The sequence below is a fragment of the Miniopterus schreibersii genome (assembly GCF_964146895.1).
Source record: "Miniopterus schreibersii genome assembly, chromosome: 13".
Taxonomy (NCBI): Eukaryota; Metazoa; Chordata; class Mammalia; order Chiroptera; family Miniopteridae; genus Miniopterus; species Miniopterus schreibersii.
The window spans coordinates 51,921,449-51,948,416 of NC_138113.1; the positions used below are offsets into that span (position 1 = coordinate 51,921,449).

Here is a 26,968-nt window from a genome sequence, read left to right on the forward strand (position 1 = left end):
ATGATGAGAGAGAGTCATTGATCCGCTGGCTGCCTCCTGCACGCCCCCTTCAGGTGATGGAGCCTGAAACCCGGGCATGTGCCCTGACCAGGAATGGAACCGTCCTCTCCTGGTTCACAGGTCGATGCTCAACCACTGAGTCATGCCAGCTGAGCTTACTAATCTCAGCTTTAAAAATATCTTCACTGAAACACATAGAATAATGTTTGACCAAATATCTAGGTGCCATGGCCTCATCACAATAACATACAATTAACCATCACGACATGGTACTACTCAGCAATAAAAAGAAATGCACTCTAGGTACACGCGACAGGTTGGATGGGTCTCAGGGGAATTTTGCTGAGTGAAAAAAATACCATCTCAAAGGTCACACACTCTATGATTCCATATTCATAACATTTTCACAATAACCAGACTATAGACATGGAAAATAGGTTAGTGGTTGCTGGGGGGCTGGGGATGGGGGGGAGAGGGGAGTATGACTAGAAAGGGGTCTTTGTGGTGATGGGACAGTTCTGTATCTCGACTGCAGTGGTGGCTTTAGGATTCTGCACGTGTAATAAAATGGCATAAAACTACAGATGTACATGGTACCAAAGCAGTCAGTTACCTGGTTTTGGGATTGTGCTATAATTATTTAAGATGTAACCAGTGGGGTCAACAGCAGGCAGGGTACACGGAAGCTCTTTGCACTATCTTGGCAACTTCTTGTGAATCTATAATGACTTCAGAATAAAATTTAAAAATAAAAAAGAACCAAAAGGATTGATAGCTAAGAGTCAATATGCAAATTTTCAACAATAAGCATGTATTCCTCCTGAAATAATACAAGTTTCTTTTTTTTTACAAGAATATCCAAAACTGATCACTTAGAAGGAATTTAGTCTGCAATATGTAGTGACTCATGTTAAAAACCGTTAGAGGAAGCAGGAAAGAGAGAGGGCCTGCCTGAGAAGAAGGCGGGGGGTGCCTCTGCCTGAATCCCAGGAGGCCACAGAGGTGGCCCAACCTCCAGTTGTCAGGCCCCGAAGAAACATCTGAACCCCTCACTCCCCTCCTTCCCTCCTCGTGGTCCTGGGAGTGTGCAGCTCCCACCACAGGCCAAGGGCACGTGGAGAGTGGTCACTCTGGAACCAGAGTTCATTTTGCCACTTCCTCACCTTTTTAAGACAAACAATATCCTTTTTTTTTTTTTCCATTTCTATCTAAATAAATCTGTAAATAAGTCAATACCATGTCTGCAAAGCCACATGAGTCTGTGTGAATAGATCCCACTCATTATGGACATATTAAGCCGCAGAAGATGAACAGCACAGCCCTCCCTAAAGCAAGCGCTTTAGGACTATTAGTGGAAAAATACAAACAGAATAAATTTCTTTTTGAAGCCACATGACTCATTTAAGCTGACCCTTTGGTTATGGGATAGACTATGTTCCAGCTGCCTTTCAAAAAGCTCTGGAAATAAACATGAGAATCATACGCACAGGACGTCAGGGGAGCGTAAAGGACCATTGAACAGGTCAGCCCCTGATTGCCTCCAGTCAGAGGGGAAGGCCCGGCTGGGGTGCTATGACCAGGCTGGTTCACGGGGAAACAGCCCACAGTGAGGACTTTGCAGTGTCCCCTGTCCCTTGACCACTAGCCCACCATCTCCTTGCTCATCAAGACCCTTCTCCCCCTCTGACCTATCAGTGGGGCACCTCCCTGTCACCTTCCTGGGGAAGGAAGATGCAGTTTGCTGGCTCTGCCTCCTGCCTGCCTGTGGTCCTCATAGAGACTCACTGGATCCATCCAGGGTCACAGTCTGGATATTGATGCAAGCCACTTAACATTGGCTCCTATCCCCCCTGTCACTTAAAGTTCTTAGAGGCCCGGCCAGGCGTGGCTCAGCGGTTGAGTGTCGACCTAGGATCCAGGCGATCGGGGTTCGATTCCCGGTGAGGGCACATGCCCGGGTTGTGGGCTCGATCAATGACTCTCTCATCATTGTGTTTCTATCTCTCTCTCTCCCTCTCCTTTCCTCTCTCTGAAATCAATAAAGATATTTAAAAAAAAAAAAAAAAAGTTCTTAGAAAACATAACTTGTACCGGCCGCTGACATTGCTGGCATTCACGCTGGCTGCCCTCGCGTCCTCCTGGTCTCGGATCATCCGGCGGACAACGTACACCCACGTGTGGCCATTCTCGGGAACTCCATGCGGTTCCTGGAAGGCCACTGTTTTGAATCTAGACATCTCTGTATCAAAACATGACAGGCACAAAAAGGAACACAAACCCTTCAATGAAGTTATTGGGGCCCCAAAGCTACCTGGCCTTTTACCCAAATTACCTACCCCTGGGATATTTGCATTCAGCTTAGTTCAGATAGTGAAGAAACGAATGAACTTTCCTATGTGAACAGTGACAGAAACTCAGCTCCCAGGCCCTAGAAGATGATATTAAAGAATCCTGGAGTTGTAGATATTTATAAATAATTATGTTTACCACACATCAAATGTATTTACATACCAGAGGTTCAGCACAACGTAATTTAAAAAGTACTTAAAATATAAAGTGTTTAAAATAAGGCGCCTTTCTATACATCTGAATAGATGACGTAATATTAAAATTGTTGAGCAGGTCAGGGTGAAGGTTGACTTTTTAAATCCTCACAGATGCCCTGGCCAGTGTGGCTCACTTGGTGGGGTGTTGTCCACGCACTGAAAGGTTACTGGTTCAATTCCCAGTCAGGGTACATGCCTGGGTTTTGGGCTCCATCCCAGTATGGGGCTCGAAGGGGGCGGCCGATCGATGTTGCACTCTCACATCAATTTCTCTCTCTCTCTCCCACTCTCTCTAAAAAAAATCAATAAAAATCTTTTTAAAAATAAATAAATAAATAAATAAATCCTCACAGCAACAGTCAGGTAGAAACCTTCACATAGTCCACGTTCAGGTGGGTCTAAGGAAGACAAAAGGACACATCACTCCCCTCTGTGGAGTAATAAAGCTCATGAGAAAGTTGGAAAATGGTGACAATGGCCTTGTTTGCTGAGCGCACGCTCGGTCCCAGGCACTGCACCAAGAACCTTTTATGGAAAACTATCACCACCCCTTTGTGGTGGGGTTTTTGGCCCAAAATGGCAAGGGGAGGAATGTTGAGCTGCAAATGCAAGAGCTCACGTCCAGGAGTCCAGAACAGTGTATGGAGCCAGCAAACCGTGTTCCCAAGCTAGGGCCCTGGGCCCCTGGCCTCCACGCGGGTGTTTCTTGGTCAGATGCAGGAGAAACTCACCTCCCTCTCGGTGGCTGTTCCTGGGAACCGCTCCACCAGCTTGGACACTTCTCGACCTGGTGCCACCTGTAGAACAGATAAATGGGAGGCATTTGCCGTTCCTTCTTTGATTGCTCTGTGGTGTTTCCAGAGGCGGCCACCAGAATTCCTCCCACCCCGCGCACTCTTCCCGAAGCTTGCATTCCTCCAGCGGGAGGTGGGATTGATTCTTTTCTTCTTGATCTGGGCCCGCTTGGGACTTGCTTACAACCCAAAGCATGAGGCACAGTGTCATACCTGCCTTCCTGAGCTGGGTCATACAAGGCAACACAGTTTCCGCCTTGTAGTTGGAACCCTGAACCCCACGTAAGCAGTGACCCCTCTGAGGACGCCACCCTGAGACAACGTGCAGGCCACATGTAGGTGTTCTGGCTGACAGTCGCAGATGACGTCCCAGCCAATTGGCCAGCATCACAGCCACAAATGCCAGGCTCCAGACGAGTCCGGGCCTCAGCCTGAGTCGCCACCAGTCTGTGTCTCCCCAGCTGAGGCCCCAGACATCATGGAGCAGAGACCACGTGGCCAGTGCAGCTTGTAAGATGTTACTACAGGGACACGGGAGCGAGCTCCTGAATGAGTGTCGTCACTTCTAGGACTATTTGTGATGACCTGGTGGTCAAAAAACAAATTCCCCTGAAATCTTACAGCTCGTACATGAAAGAAACTTGAAATAATGACTAAATGGCCCCAAACTCACCAAGTTCACAGCTCTGTGGAAAAGCTGAGTTGGAGAACCCTGTTGGTCCCCGAGACCACCTGGAGGCTCCCAGTGTCACCTCCGCAGTCTAGGCCTTGAACTGACCGTCTGGAAGGTTGTGCCCTGGCCCACGGACCCAGTAGATGGTGGGAAAGAACTGGGCTGGCAACGAGACACGCTCTACCCTGGACATGCTCGCCCTCTGGAAAGAAGGCAGAGACGAGCCCTGGCCCTTCTCCTGGCAGGTGAGACTCGTGGTGACATGCACATGGGCGCAAAGGAGAGAGCAAGGGAGCAGCATGGTGGCCACGTTCCCTGCACACGTGGCCCAGCCCACGCAGGCCCTCTCCCCACTCCCCTCAAGCATGACACGCTCCTTCCAGGCACAGGGTGGCAAGTTGGGTGGAGGAAAACAGAGTGTTCACCCCCCCACTGCCCCTCCAGGGAAGGGGAGGCAATTGCCTCCCTCAAGGTGACCTTGGGAAGAGAGGAGGCACGCCCGGCACGGGTCTCACCCTGAAGGATTTCAGGGGCAGCTGGCCCAGTTCTCGCCAATGCACTCGTGGGTAAGTTGCTTTCACGGCTCACTGTCCCCTCAGTGAGCTCACCGATTCCCGGGCCCCAGTGAGGAAGGTCGCTCCCCTGTGTCCACAGCTCGAGCCTCCCGACTGCTTTGAGGGAGCCCTGGGCTTGTGCCGAGAGGCCTGCCCCTGGCGCCCTGGGCTTCTTTCTCCCGAGAAGGAAGATTCTCCCAGGACAGGCCCGGCCCGGCTCCTCTCTCCCTGGCCACACCCTTCTGTGCACTAGGTGAGAACTGCTTCGGTGGAGAGGAGGAAAGATTGACGATGGAGGGAGGAAAGGTTGTGGTCACTGGGCCTGATGGGAGCCTGAAGGGAAGACACTCATCGCCTGAGGAGGGGGCACTGAACACACACAGTCAAGCTCACCCGGACACTCTGGTCCCAGTAAGATAGAGGAGGCAATACACAGGCTGCTCTGTGGGGTCTCCCCTCCCCCTAGCCCCCCTGTGGGCACCAACCCTCCATGCTCTTGTTGTGCCTGGTCTTGGAAGAGGCGATCAGGCTGGGCAGGTAGGTGGCAAGCAAGCATGTTGGGGTGGTGATGGTCCCAGAGCTACTGTCAGACAGAAAAACAAATACCAAGGGTTAGAACTGAGCATCTTCCTGTGCACCAAAATGTTGCCAGTTCAATTCCTGGCCAGGACACATACCCCGGTTGTGGATTCAGTGCCTGGTCAAGATATGTACAGAGGGCAACCGACCGATGTCTCTCTCTCACATCGATGTTTCTCTCTCTAAACATGTCCTCAGGTGAGGATTTAAAAGGAGAAGAAATATGCTGGCATTCTCAGGGCCACTGCTGCCGTGTCCCAAAGAGCACCTTCAGGCTCCAGGAAACCTGACAGCAGCTCCTAGATGGATGTCTCATCTGGTGTGTTACCAGCCTCAGCTACATCCTTACAGTCTGGTACCGGCCCCCTCAGGCAGCAGATGCTCAACCGATGCTACTCACATCAAGGGGAACCTTAGGAGCAGCTCGTGTGGATTTAAGACCTTTGCCCACCTCTGCTTCCCAGCCCCTGGGTCTCAGGGTTTTTATGGTCCCCACCAGCAGGATCGATGCCTCCTGGTGGCCAGAAGACTACATAGAGCCACCTCTGGCCTTGAGGAGCGGCAGGCAAGGTGGATGTCTCGCCAGCCAGGCAGCCGGAGCGCAGGAGTCCCTGTCTGGTGCACTCACCCCTCACAGCAGCAGCTCGTCTGCTTGCCTTGTTTACACCACCCACGCCCCTCCAATATTTACAAGTGGGGAGAGAAGGCAGAAGATGGCCCTGAGGCTGACCGGCGATGCATTGACAGGTGTCTCAGCCTGCACCATCTCTATCTCCCAAAAGGAAGACGAGGAATTCATCCCGCTGACAACCTGCCTGCTATGTGCCGAGTGTGTTCAATACAGCAGGGGACAAAGCACAGGTGACACCAGTAACTGCTTCCCGGCTGCACCCGTGGCACCTCTGGAAAGCCGCCGGCCATCTCCCCCAGAAATGACCTCTGTGGCATTCACTTCTAATAACACTGAGCATCTGACTCACCAGCTGCCCTGGTTCTTTCTGCCAACTGCAGTGGCGTAGCAAGGCAGCCAATCTCTGGAGCTGCCAGCCATAGAAGGGACAATCCAATCACCCCACGGTTTTCAGGGGGCCTCACAGCCTTGGGTCTGGATTGGTGGCAGAGAACTGGGGAGGTAGGCACCGGGCAATCACTATTCAGCAGCCCAACCACCTATGCCCCAAGTTGCCAATTAAACCCCAGCCCTGCAGAACTCCATGTCTAAGGTCACAGACCGAGTTATACTGCAGGTACAGTGAGGGGGACATTTGGGGCACCTTTAACTCCCGGTCTATGTTTTCTGGCAGATCCCAGCCACTTGCAGTCCCAAGGCCGAGGGCCCAGGCGGGCGCCTCCCTCCCTTCCCTTCCTGTGAATAGAGCCTTGATTGGAGCCAACTCTTGTCATTTCCGAAGGCCTTTGCAGGAAAGCCTGAAACGCATCTTTTCAGGCCCAAGAACCCCAGGAAGCGTCAGCACCTGCAGCTGGAGAGGCGGGAACTCTCATGCCTCCTGTATGGAAACACGGAGTGCGTGCGATGGCCTCAGTGAGAGTGGAAGAGCCGCAGGGTCTGGCTGCCCCGCCAGGTGGAAAGAAAGCCCAAAGCAGCGTTTGGACAAACACACTCCTTTTATTTCCATCCAAAAAGCGAGGGAACCCAAGGTGAGAGCTGTCAGCTCATCCAGGCTGCGTGGAGAAAATTAAAGCAAGGTCAGAGAACACAGGCCAACTTCCCCAGGGGAGGGGGGTGGACACGCTCCTGAGGGCCTGAGGGCCCTGCAGGCTCGCGCAGCGAGGAAGCAGCTCAAATTCATCAAGCGAACGATCACTCCAGATACTTGCCCTGTTCACAGATCACATGGATCTGTGTTTTAGGCTCAGCTGGTGCCCAGGGCACCTGCGGAAGGGTCTGCTGGCTGCCCCTTATTTTGGTTCTCCATTTAGTGTCAGCCAGGCCAGGCAGTCGTGTGTCTACAGGGCGCAGCTCAGAGCAGTGTTTCCAACAGACACCCAAACACCTGTTTTTCTTGTTAAGTAAAAACAAGTTAATAGTCACAGCAAAACCATGAAAGAAAACCACAAGTGACCTAAGGATTTCTGACTCACCCAGCCTGGGTGCTTGGTGACATTCCCCTAGAAGCCCTCAGCACCTGCAGCTCACTGAAACTGCTGATGGGCAGCCCTTTTGTCTCCTCGCTGGGGTAATTACCGCATGCGCCTGCTCCCAGATGGCTGGCCTTCGGATTGAAAAAAAGAACAACAGAAAAACCACCTTCCCCCTAAGCCCAAGTGACTAAGAAAAGCTGGCAGGGACCCTCCCTGAGACCATAATTGTGGGAAACCTCTTGCAAAACAGTTTTCTCTGCAAGATAAACTGTGTCTGTTCCCAGCAGCTGAGAGCCACACCCCAGAGACCGGTGAGAGATTTCCTTTAAGAAACCTCCAGAAAACATGGCAAATACTCGCTCTCTGGGCACTGGGAATGGCTGGGAAGACTTACACCCTGAGATATATATCTTTTGTCTTTAAAAAGGCATATACAGCCTCCAGGATAGGAATGACCCACGTGCAACCCTGGAGACCAGGGTCAGTTCGTGTCAACTCGGTCTGAGGCTCCTGACCCTCCTCTCAGCAGTGGGTGTGCCACATGCCAGGCACCAGTCAGGGCCCTTTCCTTGCTGGCTGGGTTCATGGCCATCCGCTTTGCCATCCAGGTCAGGACAAGGTCAGCCAAGCCCCAGGCACCCAGGAGGAGGCGGTCAGCATGAAGTTGCCACGCTCTGTGTCACATAGCGCAGGGTGCGTGGTCACACCTGGCAGGAACTGGGCCTGGGCCGCACCAAACGCTGCCTTTCTCGGGCTGGACTACGGGCCTCGATGGGCCACAAAGTGCTGTCCCAGCACTGCCCTGGGCAGACTAGGGCCCTCTGACCCAGCAGAGTCTCCCGCTTACTCAGGTGTGACAGGAGCTCTGAGGTCACTGCAGGGGCAGGTGAGGCGGCAGCCAACCTCTGTTTGCCCTCTGCCCAGCACTGCCGGTGGGCCTTTCGATGCTCCAGGCACCTGCCTTGCTGTGCCTGGCACTGGGCTGGGCCCCTGCAATTCCCGCACTGCCCAGGCACCTCTGCTGCCTGAATGCTGACCAGTGGGCCCAGGACTCAGAGAAACCACAGAGGACAGAGGAGTGGAGGGGCTGCCTGGGGCACCAGGGCAGCGAGGGGCTGGGGTCCAGGCCCCACATGGGGGAGCCCCATGTTGTGGGTGCACTGTGAGCACCCTCTGAGCGCTCAGGAACATCTCTGCCCGAGGGAAGCACCTCCCTCGGCGGTCCCTCCACACGGACCCCGCATCCTTCCCCGTGAGTCTAGGTTTTGCTTCTGCTCCCCGGTTGGCTGTCCTAGGGAACGAGGCCCAAGGAAGGCAACATGCACCCGGCACCTTCTGAGGTTTTTCACCACGTTGACAGCTAACTTCGAGGTGGGCAGCTGTACCAGCTGCGTGAGCTGCGTGAGGGCCCAGATCAGCGCCACGAACATCAGGTACAACCACGGTTGTCTGGGGCCTCGCATGGGCGCGTGAGCACGGTACAGGCTTCTCTCCCCTGGTGGCGCCGGCAGAGGCCCGTTCCCCGGGGGAGGGCTCTGCAGGACCTCACACTGGACCCCCTGTCCCTGGTGGCCCTCCGCCCCTGGGCGTCTCGGGGGACGGGAGTCCTGGGCTGCCTCCTCCTCACTTCAGCCTCAGAGGCGCTGGCTGCGGTGGCATGTTTTTAGCTAAGACCCTCCTACAAATCCTTTTCATGGGCATTTCAAAAAAGTAACCCGAAATTCGAGAAAAGTAATGTTCCCCCTCGCCAGCACCTAGAATCTACTTCACCCTGAGGCTCTGAACTCAGCAGTTTGCAGGCAAAAATTCTCCAAACCTGAAGGAAAGAGGAAAACCATCTCCATAAGTCAACAGCCCTCTCCAGGCACCTCAGGATGCCTTCGGTGGGGTCCACATACTTAGGATGACGCGCAGAGTGACAATCTGACGCCTCCTGGAGGGAGCATCGGACAGGGCCTGCTTGTGCCCAGGACGCAGGCAGCTGATCAGGAGCAGAGAAAAGCCGGACGCCGTCCCCCGGACATAGCTGCTTATCACAGCTTGACTCGTTCCTAATATACGAAGTCTTTATAACCTGGATCCCCTAAAGGTGAAATAATAAAGACTCTATGAAGCCAACAAAGTGTATGGAATGTCCTAGAAAAGAGCTCCAATCCAGACATCGTATTATTATTACTGTTACTTCCACAGAGCAGGACACAAGGCAAATTCTCAATATTCATTTATTTCTTTCCTCCTTTTTACCAGGAGCTCTTAAAATAACAAGTCAACTCTTGGTCTCTTTCTTCACCTCAGGATGGACAAGAGGAAAGCAACATGCACGAGGGGCCCTCTGACACCTCCACGGTCCCAGCCAAGGCTGCCCTGGTGTCTTGACAGTGATTTAAAAATCTGAGTTAAGAGCCTTAACTGGGGTCCCACGCTTCCACCTGGCGATGACCCCTGGCAACCCATCAAAAGCGAATAAACTCGGGTTTATTTGCAAAGACACTCACTGGAGCTTCCGATGTAGTTGTAGAAACCGGACACCAGTGTATCCGTCTGATTATATGGGGGTGGTTAAATAAACGATGGTACGTCCTTAAGATGGGAGAAACAGCAATTTCAAGGTGGTGTTTTTCAAGACAATTTAATGAGTAGAGATGTAGTTATGCTGTAATGCTAAGGGGAAAGCTATAGCTGTACAAAATTATACACACAATTGCCAACACCACAATAGAATTGCACATATATGCGTGTATGCCTATAACTGGAAAGAAACATAGCAAAATGTCACCAGCGGCTATCCCTGGGTGGTGAGATTATGATTCATTTCTTTCTCTCCTTTGTCCCTTCATTATTTTCCATAAGTTGTCATTAAAATATTTAAAAGCTATTGAGAAGAAATTTCTCCAAAAATGACGACAAAGAAATTTTCTATTGTTATCAGTGCAAGTCGAAGACTTTTCTATGGAAAGGTTTCTATTTGAATTCTTTCTAGGAAAGTCTCTATGTGGCACTTCCATTAGGTCCAGCTGGGTCTGACTTTGCCCTCGCAGGGTGGGCTCGGCCCGCATGCCCACCCTGTTCCCAAGGGGGAAGCGGGGTAGGGTCGCTGTAATGCTCAGAACTCAGAGCTGGGGTCTCAGGACCTCTGAGCCCGAGCAGCCGGTGTTTCTTGGCTTTCACTATGCTTTCTAACGCTGTGGTGAGATGCACGGGAAGGCTGTATAATTACGCTGTTTACTGAGGGGGAGTTTCTTTCAGAAAGAAAGGTGTCAGTTTAAGCCACAGGATACGTGACACGGTGCTGAGGGCGCACATGCACCCCTGCGTGGAGTGTGACGGTGGCCCAGGCCCCTTGTCCTACGACAGCTCTGAGCGATGGGCAGGCCCACGCGGGTGCTGGTGCGGGTGGAGGAGAGGAGGCCAGGCTGACGAACCCGTGCCCCACGGAGGGGACCGGTCTGTCCTCCCTGGTTAGAACTAAGCAGCTCTGAAGACCTACCCCTGGCAGGGCTGCCTGCAACTCTGCATCGTCACCCAAGCCCCTCAGGCTCGCCCATCTCGCTTCCTGCACTCCCCCTTCAAACGGTTGCATAATACGCTTGCTCCTTGATACAGGCCAGAGAATCTGTCTGCAGACTCCACACCAAACATCGACAGACAGCAGTGCAAGGAGGCCCTGCTCCTGCTGCAGAAGCCAGCGCACCCAAGGGACGTTCCGCCTGCAGGCCTGAGCCTGTGCAAGCAGAGGATCCAGCGTGCGGCCAGCCCAAGTTGGCCCAAACGCTCACTGGGTGTCTATGGAGCCGGCCAGGCCACCCATGCAGGGGCCTGAAGGAAAGCCACTCGGAACTCCTGCAGCCGTGGCCTCTCCTGCCCCTGGGCCGCAGGGTGTGCACACACCCCTCCGATCACCGCCCTTCCCAACTGGGGGACTTGAGACAATCATGTGAGATCCCGAGTGAGGGCTTCGAAGAGTGAAAACGCTACATTACTCCAACTTATTTTGATTTTCAAAAAACAACTTTTTTCTTGTTCTTTAATTTTTCAGCTACAGTTTACGTTTAATATTATTTTGTATTAGTTTTAGGTATACAGCATAGTGGTTAGATAATCATATAAATTACCCAAAAAAAACAAACTTTGTTTAAAGAAATAGAAAGTAATAAGCCTGAGGGTGTAACCATTAATGATTTCAGGAAATTTGGTTTCCACTTGGAGCTGAGCAGAGGAAGCAGGTGGGGAGGGAGGAATGCAGAAACCTGTTCTCCTGAGAGCACGACGGGGTGGCGGGGAGGAGGTGGGGCAGCGGGGGGCACAGGGGGGCCAGGGCCTGCAGGGACGCTCTGGAGAGCCTGGCAGGGGAACATGGGAAGTGTGGAAAGAGTACTGAGAGGCCCAGGGTCATGGGGGCATGCAAGACTTGATTGGGGAGAAAATGACTGTGGCCATCTCTGTGTGCTCCACACCCCAGGAGCCTGTGAGGACTCCAGGGGCAGGTTTGGGACCCGGGGTGCTGGAAGACGTGCCGGGGAGGCCGATCCCCAGAGCTTCCCATCCTAAAGCAGGTGAGCAGCGGCTCGCTCAGGCCTCGGTCACTGGCGTGGGCTGGGCAGGCGCCGATTCTCACAGCACAGGCTTAAGAGCAGGAAAAACACCTAAACCAACATTTCCCAAACCATACCCTTCGTCACCACCATGGCCACAGAAAGGGGGTTTCGTGGTCAGATATCGAGAGAAATTCTGGCTGAACACCCTGAGCAGCCCTCTCCCTGCAGGCATCCGCCAGCCTGTGATATGCGTGAGCTTTGTAACTAAAGGAAAGACACGGAGAGTCAGTGTTTGCCACCCGCACTTGACTAAGGGTCCTGCTCAGTGAGACACCTCCTAGCATCTGGAACACAATTCACTGTTCATCATGTTAAAGAGGAAAGAAGCTAGCAGGTGGAAGAACTTGCCGAAGGTCTCATGATGTCCTGGGTACTCCCCCAATGCACCTGACTTGGGCGTTCTGCCTGCTCCCCGCACCCAGGTAACCTCCCAACACTCCACCTGTTCCAGGCAGCAGCCCTTCCAGATCACCCCAAACCCAGAGCTGTGCAGGTAAGTGTGACTGAGCTGTCAACCACGTGTCCCCATGCTGACAGAGGTATTGAACATGTGTTGGTTGGAATGACTCACCTTAGTATTGGTTTATGAGATGATTCATCCATTAGGAGCTGACAGAAAGAGAATCTAACCAAATAGTATGTTTTTGAAACCATTGTGGAGACCTGCTCATTCCCACTTGGGGAATGCCTCTGTCACTCCCCTCAATGGCCCACTGTAAGACGGAGACAGATGAAGCCCTCCTGCCGCGGACCAGGACCCAGGGCCAGCCCTGAAAGAGAGGGTCCTGTTTGGCACCCTCACAAGAAGGCTGGTTGGTGAGAACTTTTTAAAAAAATTTTCTGGGTATAAAGAACCATGGAGTCTGTCCTCTTGCCATCTCCTTCCTCTTATCTGGACCAGAAAACAAAAGGAATTGTGATCTTGGGTGGTCAGGAATCGAGTTCTCAGCTCTTCGATGCTTCCAAAGCAGCTCTTGGACTCAGAACCACCCACCAGGAAGGTGAGGGGACAGGAGGAGAAGAGATTGCTGGACTGAAGTCAAGGACCCACAACAAAAGAAGCAGAGGGCCAGGGCCAGGAGGACTGCCACCCAGATGTGCAGGTGTGACACACACCAGCAGCTCCCCACCAGCGTGCCTACCCCTACCCCACGGAGACTGCGAAGGGCAAGACCAGGGTGCTGGAGAAGGCCACCCAGCTGGTCACCTTCAGCCACGAGCAGCCTCGGCCCAGCAGTGCCCCCGTGAGTGTGGCACTATTATCTCTGTGTGAACTGGGCATGAGGAAGCTGGGTGCACCCCTGCAGGGGGATGGTCCCTGGCCCTCCGGATGGGATGAAGTGCCTTCCTCAGTGTCACATGGATGGAAGTCCTGAGCTGCCTTCTATCCCACGGCCCTCACTGGGATTGCATGAGAGAAATCTGCTGCGGCCTCCACTCCCACATTTATTCATATAACTCCATCAAGTGGCACATGCCGGGTGCTGTGCAGAGGCATCGGGTGCTGTGCAGAGGCGTCGGGCACTAGCACAAATGTATGAGGGAGGCCCTATTATTAATCCCCATTTTACAGTGAGGAAATTGAGGGATGGAGAGTTTATGTCCTTGCCTGGGTCACACAGGTGTAGTCAGGCTCCAAATCCTGGAAGTTTGTCTACCGAGCCTGTGTTCTTAACCACTTGTCATCCTGACTCAAAACATCTGTTGAATAATCAGTCCTGGACATCAATCAAGTTGTTAGAAAGAGCTTCTTACAAAATACTAGATACTCTGCCCAGGGTCAGGAAGGAAAAGAAGTGAGAAAGAAATGATGAAGAAGTACTGTGCTGGGCTGTTCCAGCGATGGCCTAGTGTGTGATCCTGTTTGCATAACAACTATGCACATATCACCTGGTCCAGGCATAGCAACATCACCTGGCCCAGGTAGGTATAGAGACATCATCTGGCCCAGGTATAGAGACATCACCTGGCCCAGGTAAGAGAGAACAAACCAGATGGATATCACAGCCCTGTGGGCAGTGTCGTCTCTTGGGGGCTAGATCCTGTGTTTGTATTACTTTCATTTTTGGTGAGTATGATTCCCTTTTACAAAAATATTTAGGAAAGGTCGGGGTTCAATCCCTGTCCTTGGAGCTCACCATCAGATTGGGGTGATCTGCCATAAGCTAATACAAAGGAAAGCATAAAAAGCCAGCCCTGCCAGGAGAAGGAAGGACTTAGAGCCATCAGATGTGTCCAAGCACAAGAGAGGGCAGGTTGCAGGGCAGAGGCTGGAGCAGGGGTCATGCCAGCTGAGTTCACAAGGCCAGGAGGTGTTTCTAAAAGGGGGGGTGGGTGTGGTTCTCTGTGTTATTGTTTTTATTGAACTAAAAATGTTCAAAACATGATGCAAAATAACACATCACTGTCTTCCCCCCCTCCCCCCCAACCGCTGGAAAGCCACACACCGCAGGCCCAGAAGGTTTTCTTGGAAGGTCAGGGTTGGTGAAGGGGCCAGGCGGGGCCCAGCTCAGACGTGGGAGCAGCAGGGTACACACAACTGCCTCAAACCGAAACACAGCCGAGGAAGCTCTGGGAACAGAAACCACAGGTGAGTCAGCTTGAGGGAAACGTGGACAAAGTCTTCAACCCCTCCTAAGACTGGGAAAGAACTTTCCAGGAAAAGAAAACCTCACCCCCAATGCAGGCTCAGATCACGTGCATTCTGAGTCCTAACTCCCACCCCTGCCCAGGCTGACCACCGGTGACTGTCAAGCACAAACCTGCCCCCGGGAGGACCTTGGCCCCCCTGCAGCCTCACTGAGGACTCTGAGTCCTTCCTAGTCCCTGCACCCATGGGCGGAAAGCAGAGTGCAGTCACTGGAGAGGTGACAGGAAGGACGAATGGCGACATGGCACATCTGTCCCACTGTGTTTAATCATGTGTCATCACTGTGATTCATCTTACCCAGTTCCCTAATCATACAAAACACACTTCAAAGCCTTGAAGGAAAAGCCCGTGGATTGCGATGTGGGGAAAGGGGCAACTGAGAGACAGCTCTGCTCACGTGGGCCAGAAGCGCACCCTCCCCGGCCTGCATTGACCCCATTAGAGCTGATGACTCCACAGACCTCAGTGCACCCGGTGCTGAGCCCAACGCTGCAACACTGATCTCATTTTGTCCTCATGACCCCGTAAGGGGCTTCTACTATTACCCCTCTACCAACAAGGAACCCGAGTGCCAGGGGGTGAGGACACTGCCTGTGGCACCCAGCAATAAATGCAGGACTAGAATTTGAGGGCAGCCAGGCTGAGTCCAAGTCCCAGGTCCTGGAAACTGTCCCAAACTTCACAGCAGACAGCCTCACCCCGATGTGGAGTGGACATGGGACCGGCCTAATGCCCAGTTCAACACAGAGCCAGGTCTGAGCTGGAGTGGCAGCTCCCCAAAGGTTCATCACCCCAAAATGTCAGCCACATAACTGGGAATGGAAGTGAGCCATGCAAGGAGCTTTCCAGGCCTTTTTCGCCAAAACATCAGCAGAGCCCCTGCTAGGCTTTATGTGCAAAACCAACTGTATCCAGTCTCCCGATGCACCAGCTGCTCAGGCAGGAGGGGGAGCACCCGTGGAGAAAGGAAGGCCGGGGGCAGACACTGACTCTCAGTGTCTGGCCCCAGCTGTAATGTGTTCTGCTCAGCTGACTAGTTGCATTGGCTGGTTTGGGAGGTTTAGCAGAAATGACTGTGTGTGGTAGGAAATGCCTGGGGTCCTTCAGCCATCTAAGGCCCCTGCCAGTGCTCTTGGCCCCCACAATGCTCCTGGAGCCCTGCCAACAGTCATCCCCCTGCATCCCAAGCCACCCTTGGGGCCCAGGACTGTGCCTGCCTTCACCCTGAGCACTCCTGCCCACTTTCTCTTGCTTGAGGCTCAGGGTTCCAAGTCCCTGAGTGAAGGAGGGCAGATGGCAGAGCTGATCCCTCAAGGAGCCAGCACTTCCCTAAGATGAGCCCCTAACTCAGGCCCAGGCCCATGCATCTTCATTGTAGAAGGTCCCATGCTTTCCCTAGGTTCTCAGGCCACCTAGTTAGATGGATGAGTCCCAGAGGAAAGGGAGAGCTGCCTTAAGGAATAACCTCCCTGTGGCTCCTCAGCATGGCTCTAAGATACTGGACAGCAGCCAGTCACTTTGAAAAACGAGCCTTAGCTCCTCAGTGGGTGCCAGCCCAGTGTCCCCACAGTGAGCGAAAGGCTGGAGCCTTCCCACACACCAGAGGCCAGCTCTGGGATGAACAGGGCTCCCCGAGGGGACCATGGCCCTCTGCTGGGCCTGCTGAGTATTCTCTATTCTACGAGTGCTTTCTTTCTGTCTACTTATTAAATATTCAAGTAATAGGTAAGTTCTTGCTTGTGCAAACTCACAAAGGCGACAGAGACAGTCTAGGGCACATGCATACCTGCAGTAGTCCCGTAGGCTGAGCTGATCCACGGTCCCAGCTGCCTGCAGACATGGACATCCAACAGGCGGAGGGAGGTGGAGGTGGCGAGAGCCTACATGGCAGCCGGGGATGACGGCCTGAGGGAAGGCAGGACAGGCCCGCTGGCAGAGGAAGAGGGTACTGAGAACGCACCCAGGCACCACCCAGACCCCTGAGTGGCCCGGGCAGGGCTGTGTTGCTGGATCTCAGTCTCCTTCTCCCACCTAGTGTCTTAGGAATTAATTAGCTGATGGCTCCGGGCAGAATCCGGGAGCAGAAGGCAGCCGCGGGCGGTGTGTGGAGGCCTGCGGAGCCGGCAGCGGCTCCCATGCCGAGCGTCAGCAGCACCCTCGGGGAGAGATTTGGACATTCGAACATTTCCCGAGGCTCTAACTGCATCCGAAGCTTCCCGTCCTCCACAGAAGACCCTGGCGTGGCCACCTATCAATAGGGAGCAGCTGAGGGACGGGACCACTTCAAGAAACTTCTGTGTTCAGAACGTTAATCTGGTACCTTGATGTTTTTAAAAAATCAAAGTAAGTGAGAAAATGGCAGTGCACAGTTAAAAACAAAGGAAGCTTATCGTGAAAAAGCATCAGAAAAAAAGGGGGGGGGGTTTACTAAAAGCATCGTGAGATCTTCTGACTTTCTTTGAGTTTGTATTGATCCAGCCGCTTTCCCCTGCATTGTGGAAAATGTTCTCCAAAGGGGCTTTGCTAACATGTTTTTAGGAAAGATGATTTTGTGAAACTGAAGCTTGACGAGACGAATTGCCCATCACAGAGCCGGACCGTGATGACAAAGGGAATCAGCCAGGAGTGATAACGGGAAGGGGGACTCAGAGCTGAGTTGCTGGGACTAACAGCTACGGGCAGAACACAGACAGTCTCAGAAAATGCCCTGTTCTGCCAGGGCCAACCCAAGGTTTCAGTGCAGGACTGGCTTTGTGTTTTCTGAGGAATTTCGGATGGCAGGTAGGGATAATGCATATATTCTGCATGTATTAGATAATAAATTGGGTTTTCAAGAATATCTGAAAGTGCTGGGGGGTGGTCTCCTTCACACTCAATCTTTGTCCAAGAGTTAGTGTGCAGCCTCCAGAACTTTATATGTTTGCATACATCGGTAATAAAAGCTTGTTACACGTATCACTCCACGCCTTGCTTTCTTATCAATCTGTCATGAAGATCTTCGATCTGCCTTTCGAACAGTATACAGTAAATGAAGCTATTTCCACAGCTTTGCTAAATGCTGGGCGCCCCCACTGCATCACTTCCCAGAACCTGGGAGGCAGTGGGATTCGCAGGATCTGCGATGGGGTCACACCTGCGGGCTGTGTGACACATTTTTAGTTCAGAAAGGACCTGGGAAGTCGATACCCCACAATCCCTTTCCTGGAAAGATTCTCTATAACCCTCACTCCCATGCCCCCCTGGGCTGAGGCGAAGGCAGGCACTTTCAGTTGGAGCCCAGCATTCCCCACAACCCAGCCTGTCTGTGGAGACACCGGAGTGGCAGGTCTGAGTGCCCCCTGGGGGCCAGCTCTCCCACAAAGGGAGGCTTGGCATTGCCCAGCTCTAAACACTGCTAGGCTCTACCTCAGAGGCACGTCACCTTCACCTGTCACCTTGACATGTTCCACAACAGTGATAATGGTGACTGCCTTCCCTGGAGCGACCCAGGGCTCCCTGCTTTCCACACAATCCTGGGAGCAGACCTCATGGTTCCCACTGTCCCCATGAAGCCTGGAGGCCCACAGGATTGTGTGTCCAGCCACACCTGCCTGGCATCCAAGGCTGGCGCTCAGCAGCGTGGCCATAAGCCCTTCTTAAAAGTCCACCCTCCAACCATGGAGCGGACATCCAGTGAGCCCTACCCACTGAGGCATTTCTCTCCTGAGTAACAGAGAAATGACTATCAAAATGCAGGCATTTGCCTGTTGACTGGCTCCACAGCTTCCAAAACCTTTCCTCGGGGACTCACTTCTGAAGTACCTCACGCGATGGCTGGATGGCTGCGTGGGTGGGTGAGAGGGTGGGACACTAGGTGGGGAGGAGAAGGGCTCCTCGTCACACCTGCAAGGTCACAACGTGCCATCTTCAGTGGTGGGGGCGGGACACAGTCCGTTCCCAGATGGCCTCTGAGAGCCTGTCCAGGACCCTTGTCCAGACGGAGGCACAGGACCTTCCTGACTTCCTGTCGGGCCATGTACGCCGACCCTTACAGAAGCCACAGAGACAGGCCCGGTACCAGTCCCCCACCTGAGGGCTCCTCTGCCCCCCTCAGTGGGTGGGGGCAGAGCTCTTCTTTTGTGCCCTTCAGCCCATCCCCCACTTTGGTGTGGTCGGTGGGGAGGGGGAGGCTCACTGTGGTCTGGCCTCGGGGTGGAGTAACCACAAGGCAATCAGGCTGTTACCAGTGAAACCTCGGCTCTTGTCTTCTTGAGGGAAAGATTTCCTTCAAGACACAAAGTGCAGCAAAGCAGGCAAGAATTTATTGGCCGCAGCAAAAACACACTTAGGACAGTGCAACAAGGAGGGGCACAGAAGAGGTACCAGGAGGCCCAGGCTGGGCTGCTCTGGCTCCCTGGGAAGTCAGAGAAAAGGGGCCTTGGAGACAGGCTCAGGGGGTCAGCCCGGGATGAGCTGCGCTGCTCATTGCTCCCCTGGTTGCAAGTCTCATGGGGCTCCTTAGAGTTTAGGAGATATTTGCCCGTGGGGAAAGGAGAGGGGGAAGGGAATGGCATGGGTGTGCTCCCTGGGGTAGAGCACTTGCTCAGACCTTTGTGTTGAGGGCATTTATCTCTCTCCTGCAGGTGGGAATCTTAGGGGAGGTCTCAGGGTTACGATCTCAATACAATATTCATCAGCTTTCCAGGTGTGTGCTTTCAGGGTCATGGTCTCTGCTGATCGATCAGCACCAGGGCAGGGGGTCCTTAGTCAATGCAGCTGGTCCTGAGGCTGCTTTTCTGGGCCTGGAGCTGAAATGCAACTGAGGCCTAGATGTTATTTTCAGGGAGGAAAGGTCAGGGGGTCCAAACCGCATGAGCAGCGACATGCTAGGAGAGGAAAGGCCACCCTGGGGGCAAGGTCCTTGTTTGCCCACTTTTGCCCCTTGCTAGGCACCCGGGTTTTTCCGCCCTGGTGACCTTCTGTACTTGGCCCATTGTCCTTGCTCTGCTCATGTCTAACTGCCTGTTACGAAGCTGCTGAAACTCACCTGCCCGACAGAGCAGAGCTCCCACCTGCTCTGCTGTAAAAGGGCCTCTCTGTAGCGCTGCCTATTTCAAAAGCACACTCACAATAGACACAGGCATCAGGCCCAGGAAGAGTGCAGAAGGGGAGAGAAAGTGGTCCCCTGTGGTTAACACGAGGAGCTGTGTCCTACCTGCACAGGTAAGCCCACCTACTCATTTCAAAATGACAGCCCCCATCCCCATCCCTGTACTCACCAGGTGCTGTTTCCTGGTGAGGAATGATATAAAACAAGCTGAGTCAATGCTAAAAGCAAGCCCACCTTTCCACGAGGTTACCAACACGACAGTGAGAGACAAAGCACCCACGGGCACTGCTCCCTGTAAAGGCACCTCCTAAAATGGGGCATCGTAAATGAGACCCAGGAGGCAAACACCTTCAAAAGCTACAATACTGAGAAAGAGAAGGCATGTGCACCAAGTGGCATGTTCCATGATTTTCCTAATTTCAGAACAGACCCGCTCCCAGATCAGTCTCTCTGTGAATTCAGGGAGTAACCGGCCCAGCAGTCCTGTCCACTCCCTCCGGCCCTGCTGCCAGCCTCCCCACCAGGAACCCTGCCCACTCCTCCCGGAACAAACTCCACTTGGAGCTACCCTTCTGTCCCGGCGCCACATCATCTTCGGGCCCAGCCACACACCTTAGAGCCACAGAAACTTAGAGCTCGCTGACCTGGAGTTAGAGCCCATGCCCTCGGTTTAGTTTTTCTTACAGGTGATTTTTTTTTTTAAATGTTTGGTTAAGTTTTAGAAAAACAAGACCCACTTCCAAAGGTTCTTAGGACAGAAAGCTGTTTCAACTCTGGACCCGAGGAAATGCAAACAAGGCACTTTCTGGAATGCCGTGGCCCCAATCCCTCCTGCCACACCCACCTCGAGATAAAAGGATGGCCTCAGTGGTGTGGACCCCGCCACTAACGCACCCAGGGATTTCTCCTATCCGGATAGCGACACTGCACGAAGCAGTTTCCTCTTCTATGACCTGAAAGGCCACGGAGCCATCCTTTGTCTTTATTTCCAAGTTCTGGATAATTTTTCCTAAGGTCTCCTAGGCTCCCTACTGGCAAATTCAGGAACTCCAGTAAGTCAATCAGTGACGCCAGAGTTACGGCTTCATGACCAGGACTTTGGATGACCAAAACACGGATTAGCAGCCAACGCCACACCTCCATGAAAATTAATCACGTATTAAAAACTAAACATAATATACAACCTAGAGGAAAGGTAAGAAAAATTCAAATGCCCAAGTACACCTTGGTACCTTTTACCGCTTTAACTTTTATCATATCTCAGCTCCAATTTAGTAGCTTTAATGAGACTCTAACTTTTCCTCTAAAGGTCAGTCTGCAACCTCCAGCTTAGCCACTTGTTTCAAGGTGACAGAGTGAGAGCTGAGGAATTGGGGCAGGGATCATGGGACAAGGGAGTGGGCCAGGCACCGGGAGACATTGGAAAACCAATGGTGAAATCATATTTTGGATCTGAAATACGGCCTGTATATACAGTCATTCACAGCCTGACCAGCATCCCTCTCTTGCAACCTAACTATCCCCGCCCCACACACACTCCTCCTTTTCTTCATACCCCAAGGCCACCCTCCAGTTCCTGTCTTTATCACGCCTGCCTAGATTTCCACAATAGTATTCAGTGTCTGCCCAATCCAGTCCCCCCAGTACCACTGGCAGATTAATTCATTCAGTTCATTCGGCAAATACTTACTGAAAAGCTACTGCTCTAGGTGGGTCCTGGCGATAATCAGAAAATAAGATGCAGTCCTTTGCTCTCACACATTCCCATAAGAGCAAGGAAACAGATGGGTAACAGAAGTCGGCAGGGTTCCTTACGGAATAACAGAATGGCAGAGGGTTACTTTATTGCCAAAGTTCACCAACGTTCTTGGGTAGCAGCTGGCCTCTTAGCATCCCCAGTGAATCTGCAAAAGCAATGAAATTCTTCTGTAAACTCAAGTGAACTAGAAATCGTTTGAAATGCGTGGGCAAGTCTCTGAAATTAGAAATGTTCTGTTAAAAGTTTTCCTGTGTTTTGGTCTTTTAATAAAGACCGCATGATATGAGGCATATTTCTTGCTCATTAAAGAAGAGGAAGGAAGGAGGGGAAACTACTATTTTACATGGAGTTCCTGGCAAAGCCTGTATGGTAAGGATCTGAAGGGAAGGAGTGGGCTGGCTGCTCATGCAGCTCTCAGGAGGACAGTGCTCCAAGCAGAGGAAACAGCGGGTGCAAAGGCCCTGGGGCAGGTGCAGGCTCGTTTTTAAGGAATGTCAAGGAGTCAGATAAAGGAAGAGAGTGTGGATGGAGTGGACTGAGTCAGAGGTGAAGACCCAGGGGCACCACAGACCGGGCGGTGCAGAGCCCTGTGGGCTGTGGGAAGACTTGGAATGTTATTGTGAGGGAAATAGGAACCATCTGAGCATTTTGAGGAGAGGAGTTTTTAGAGGATGCACAGAGCAGCCTGCAATGGGGCACAGGGAGAAGCAGGGGGTGCAGTGGTTCAGGTGGGGTGGGTGTGCTGCTGGCTCTGAGCACTGGTGGGGAAGTGGGTGGGTTCTGGGTGTGTCACAGGGAGCCCCACTCTGAGGGCTCAAGTGTCAGGTGTGAGAGAAAAAGAAGCCGAAGACGGTGCCAGGGATGGTGCTAGTAGCTGGGAGATGGGTGGCCTTTTCCTGAGATTGGGAGGGTGGGGCCTGGAGGAAGAAGAGCTGGGCAGAAAGAGTGAATGAAGGGCTCCTTGTGGGAAGGGTTGGGTTCAAGATGCCTATGGGAAGTCCAGGCAGAGATATGGGGGCTGGCTGTCAGCATCTGGGGCTCAGGACAGACTCTAGACTGGAGACTTCACTGAATGGTGAAGAGCAGAGAGCTGGTGTTTCCCTATATGCATGTGGGCTGTGCACACACATACACGCATGCACACACATGTGCACATACGCACATGCACACGCACACACTCCCACTGATAGTATACTTGCTTGACATTCAGGCAGTTGGCAGGATGTAGGTGTTTGCTGGCTGGGGTGGCAGCTGACAGCACTCGGAGGCACCTGGAGTCAGACGCAGCTCAGAGTGGGCAGAGGAAGAGCAGAAGGGCCTGAGTGAGCCTGGGCCCCCAGCAAGTTTGCCTAAAACGAGGCTTCACACTTTCACCCTCCACAACCATCCAAAGCTCCTTTGTCCAACACTCCGGCAACGTCCACGGGGCGGAGCCTGGTCATCTTCCTGCGGCCCCTGCCTGCATCACTCCTCCTTCCAGAGCCCTCAGCAGGGCCAGCCCGGCCACCTGAGCGCCCGGGGCACACCGTTCCCCTCTGTGGGGGTCTCCCAGGCTTCCATTCTGCTGGATCCATTCCTGCTGCGCTGTCCCAGCCCCACTCTTTCCAGAAGTGCTGCTGTGACCCTGCCCACGGAGCCCCTGTGACGTCCCCTCCCCTGGCCAGGCCTGGGCTCCTGTCTCCTGCCTCCCTGTGTCCAGGCTTCCCAGTGCTTGGCACCAAGCCTGGCAGAGAGTGGGCATCGGGCAGATGCTTGTTCAGTGCTGCCGAGAGTGTGGGCGAGCACGGCCACCGACAGGGCGCCCGAGGGGACCAGTGGCCCACGCGGTCCTGCCCTACCAGGCCCAAGGCAGCCTTTCGTCTGCAGTCGCCGCCAGTGAGCCACAGGCAGGGCGCGCTCTCCTGTTTTCTCTCTGGTGCCTGGTGCCAGCCAGCCTCCGCCTGCTCCCCGAGGGAGGGGGAAATAGGCCTTTCCTCCCGCTCCGTGATCTCCGACCTGTGTGTCTGCATGGACGCTGGGAGAGGACAAGACGGGGCTCCCCTGGGCCACCTCGCAAGCCCGGGACCACCCTCCAACCAGGAGGAGTGCTCCCCAACGAAGGAGCCTCCTCTAACGGTAAACTGCTCTCAACGGGGTGCCCTGTGTGATACGCTTGAAAACTGAAAGAAAATGCTTCGGTCACAATTATAGCCATTTTGTCACTGAACCTCACGGTTTCCCAGCTCCTTCCAAACTTGTTTATTTTGAAACAGAAAAAGTCTGCTGTTGCACACGAGCTCTCTGTTGACAAGCCGGGGTGAGGGCAGGAGCCACCTTCCTTCCCTGATCACCCGGGACTACTGGATTCGAGATAAACTGGGTGAAATTACACACGGCCCTCTTTCGGGGAGCTCTCAAAGGTGGGTTTGAAAGGTGAGGGTACACCAGAGTGACACCAAGCGTGGGGGGACCTTATCGCCGAACCCGCAGAGGTGACAGGAGAAGCCGGCCCAGGGAAGACGCAGCACCTGCAGGTCAGAGGCTGTGCGCCGGACGCGCCTCCCGTTGCCCACTGACCACTGGGTGGGCCCAGCAGGTCTCCCAGCTCTGGGACAGGATCCCACACCTTTGCAAAGGTGGAACCGTTGTCCAGACATCCCTAGTGTGACAGCCACAGTGTCTACTCACTGTTCTCAGTGAAAAGATAGAGACACCCCCAAATAGGCTTCAGATGTGGTGACCTCCCCTCCCCAGGGTCACTGATCTGGGGCCTTAACCTCCAGGTGTGTCCCAGCTGAGGCCTAGGTTCCTACTGCTGAGCCACAAACAAACCAGGGGTCCCTCGGCCATCACAGCTCAGCAACGTGCAGATGAGGGAGGCGGCACCCGAGGGTTCAGGACAGTGAGGGAGCCTTTTCTTCAGAGGCCAAGTTTTTCCTCATGATAAACAAGCAGCACGGTCTAAATGCCACAGATCACAGGATCTGGGGACACCATGAGGCCCACGGACATGGTGCGTGATTACCATGTCATACACAAGCTCAAGTCGACAAACCACCCTGAGGAGGAGGGTGCAGGACCCCGGAGGAGCACCCAGGTCTCCCCGGAAGGTGCAGGGGCTTGTTGGTGAGCCAGAGTCTTCCCAGGTAAAACCCAGGGGCTCGGCTGCCACAACCTCCCCAGGCCGGTCGGCTCTGCAAACCCCCAGGAGGTTCCAGCCCAAAGCCCGGTCTACCGGTGCTTCCACCCCATAACTCTTCTTATCACTGGGAGTCACCTGGTGTGAGATGCAAGCCATGGACCCCAAGGCAAGCAGACAGAAACCTTCCTTGACCTAAACACGTATCGTCTCGGGTTTAAACTTGACCCTGCCAGCCCCTGCCGCCCATGGTGAAGGGCAGGACATGACACAGGTCAGCGTGCCGTGCACATCCCCATGAGTGATCACTTTCTACCTTATTTGATAGCCTCAGATATTCTCACTTTCAGGCATGATTCCAGTCCAGAGTGCCCCTGGAGCTGGCATTTGAGGCTCACGGGCAAAGCTAACACAGAGGGCGGCAGGACTGCCCAGAGCCTGGCTCACACGCGGGCCACGGCGGGTGTGCTTGGCCTCCTCAGGAGCAGGGGGCGAGCCTTGTGCAGCACCCAGAGGCCAGGCTGGGGACATCTCATCCGCAGGCAGGTGATCATCCTTCACCTAAAAGCAGCTAACCTTAATTAGACGCGGGATCTAATGCATCTTCTTGAAAACCATCGCACAGAGAGATACCCATGGATGTGAGGAGGCCGGTTTTGTGGCCTGGACTAAAAAGTGCCCATTTGGGGAACAGATTGCTACAGCCACCTTGGAAAACAGTGGGCAGCATCTTACAAAGTTAACGCACATCCACCCGCTGTCCCGGCAAATCTGCGCCGGGGTATTTGCCGAGAGCAATGGAGAGAGAAGTCCACATGAAGACCTGCCCATGAATGCTCCCCACAGCTTCATTCACCATCACCAACCACTAGCAGCAGGTCAAAGGCCCATCAGCTGGTGAGTGGGAGGACCCGCGGTGGTGCATCCCTGCAATGCGAACCACTCAGCCATGAAAAGGACTGGCCACTGACCCCGTGACATGGACAAGTCTCAAATAAATTAGCCCGAGTGACAGATGCCAGACACAAAGACTACAAACTGTCCAATTCCATGTATATGACATTCCAGAAAAAGCAAAACTAGTGATAGAAAACAGGTCACTGGCTGCTGGGGCTAAGGTCAGGGGTGACTCCAGAAAGGTTAAAGGGAACTTCTTGGGGCAATGAGTGTCTGTATCTTGATTGAGGTCAAGGTTGCACGACTACACGTAAATATCAAAATACATCAGGGTGCACTTGAAATGGATCGATTGTTGTATTTTATGTCATTTATATCTCAGTATTTTTTAAGAGTCCCACCTCCAAACTGTGTGCCTCCCCTCCTTTAATGCCCTTGCTGTAGGTAAGTCCCTGCAGAAAGCATGGTTCTGTGGAACGAGGGGCTGGGAGGGAATCCCAGTGACCTGTCCCTTCTAGAACAGGGTGATCTACACCAGGACAATGACACCCCTCCAGAAAGCCAGAACAGAACCCATGGCCTGGCTGCTGATGCTCCCCAGGAAAAGCAAACAGACATGAAGGGCTCTACCCCCGAGCCCCACCCCGGAGATGACCTGTTCCATCCCCCAGAGAAGAGGGGTGTGTCCTGGGCGGTCACTCGGTCAGCATCACCTGGAGCATGGGCAGAGACAGAGTAGATGTTCCAGGTGCCCAAGGGGACACATTGGCCTCAAGGGTCAACCCCATGAGTTCCTGGACCAGGGGAGAAAGGCCAGTGCAATTTTTTTTTAAATATATCTTTATTGATTTCAGAGAGAGGAAAGGAGAGGGAGAGAGAGAGATAGAAACATCAATGATGAGAGTCATTGATCGGCTGCCTCCTGCACGCCCCCAGCTGGGGATCAAGCCCACAACCTGGGCATGTGCCCTGACCAGGAATCGAACCCCTATCGCCTGGATCCTAGGTTGACATTCAACTGCTGAGCCACACCCGGCTGGGCGGGCCGGTGCAATCTTTAGAAATCCACCAGAACTAGAATGAAGGACACCGAAGACTATGAGCCGTGAGCATCTGCCACAGGACGAGTCCTTGAAAGTGGAGAGGTGAGGAACACAGCAGACGTAGGGCTGACATACTGTGCCCCTGGAAGTTTTGGGTCCTGAAGGGCCAGAATCCTCTTCCTTCCTCACCAGGAAACCAACCGTGGAGCCTCTTACTTAGGGAGCAAACGATGAAGGTTGACTGTTACTTCTGCAAATTTACACAAACACCGAGCCTGGGAAAATTCTTGAGCAAGACTATGAGGTGCCCATGGTTGGCGTTTCAGGTCAGCAAAATGACCACACTCCCTTCCCACCGCCTCGCCCTCCTGGAAAGCTGATGGGCAAACACAGGAGAACCGATGCTGCCACAATACATGCCAACCGCCGGTACCCATTTCTGTGAAATCACAAAGAAATCATCACAGATTTTCCTGAAGCCAAACCCTGAAAAACACCAAAAATACCACAATAGGCCCCAAATTAAAGGTTGCAACTGCCAGGCACAGAGGACTGCGGGCCCCGCCCC

The 26,968-nt window shown here is 53.4% G+C and overlaps 1 protein-coding gene and 1 long non-coding RNA gene across 2 annotated transcripts in view; both read right to left on the reverse strand.

Moving 5' to 3' along the window:
* LOC308566273 (solute carrier family 15 member 4-like) overlaps positions 1-8,712 on the reverse strand; it is a gene marked incomplete at both ends in the record, with an annotated part of 44,476 nt that extends 35,764 nt beyond the window's left edge. Inside the window, 3 exon segments of the mRNA XM_081156431.1 lie at positions 2,092-2,239; positions 5,053-5,150; positions 8,582-8,712. Coding sequence (XP_081012557.1) covers positions 2,092-2,239; positions 5,053-5,150; positions 8,582-8,712 — 377 coding nt within the window.
* A 5,570-nt stretch (positions 8,713-14,282) lies between these two features.
* LOC308566458 lies at positions 14,283-20,233 on the reverse strand. Its single transcript, XR_014000164.1, has 3 exons — positions 20,196-20,233; positions 16,281-16,423; positions 14,283-14,415 (listed from the first exon to the last, which is right to left on the reverse strand). It is a non-coding gene; the product is annotated as an uncharacterized lncRNA (long non-coding RNA).
* Positions 20,234-26,968: the final 6,735 nt, after the last annotated feature.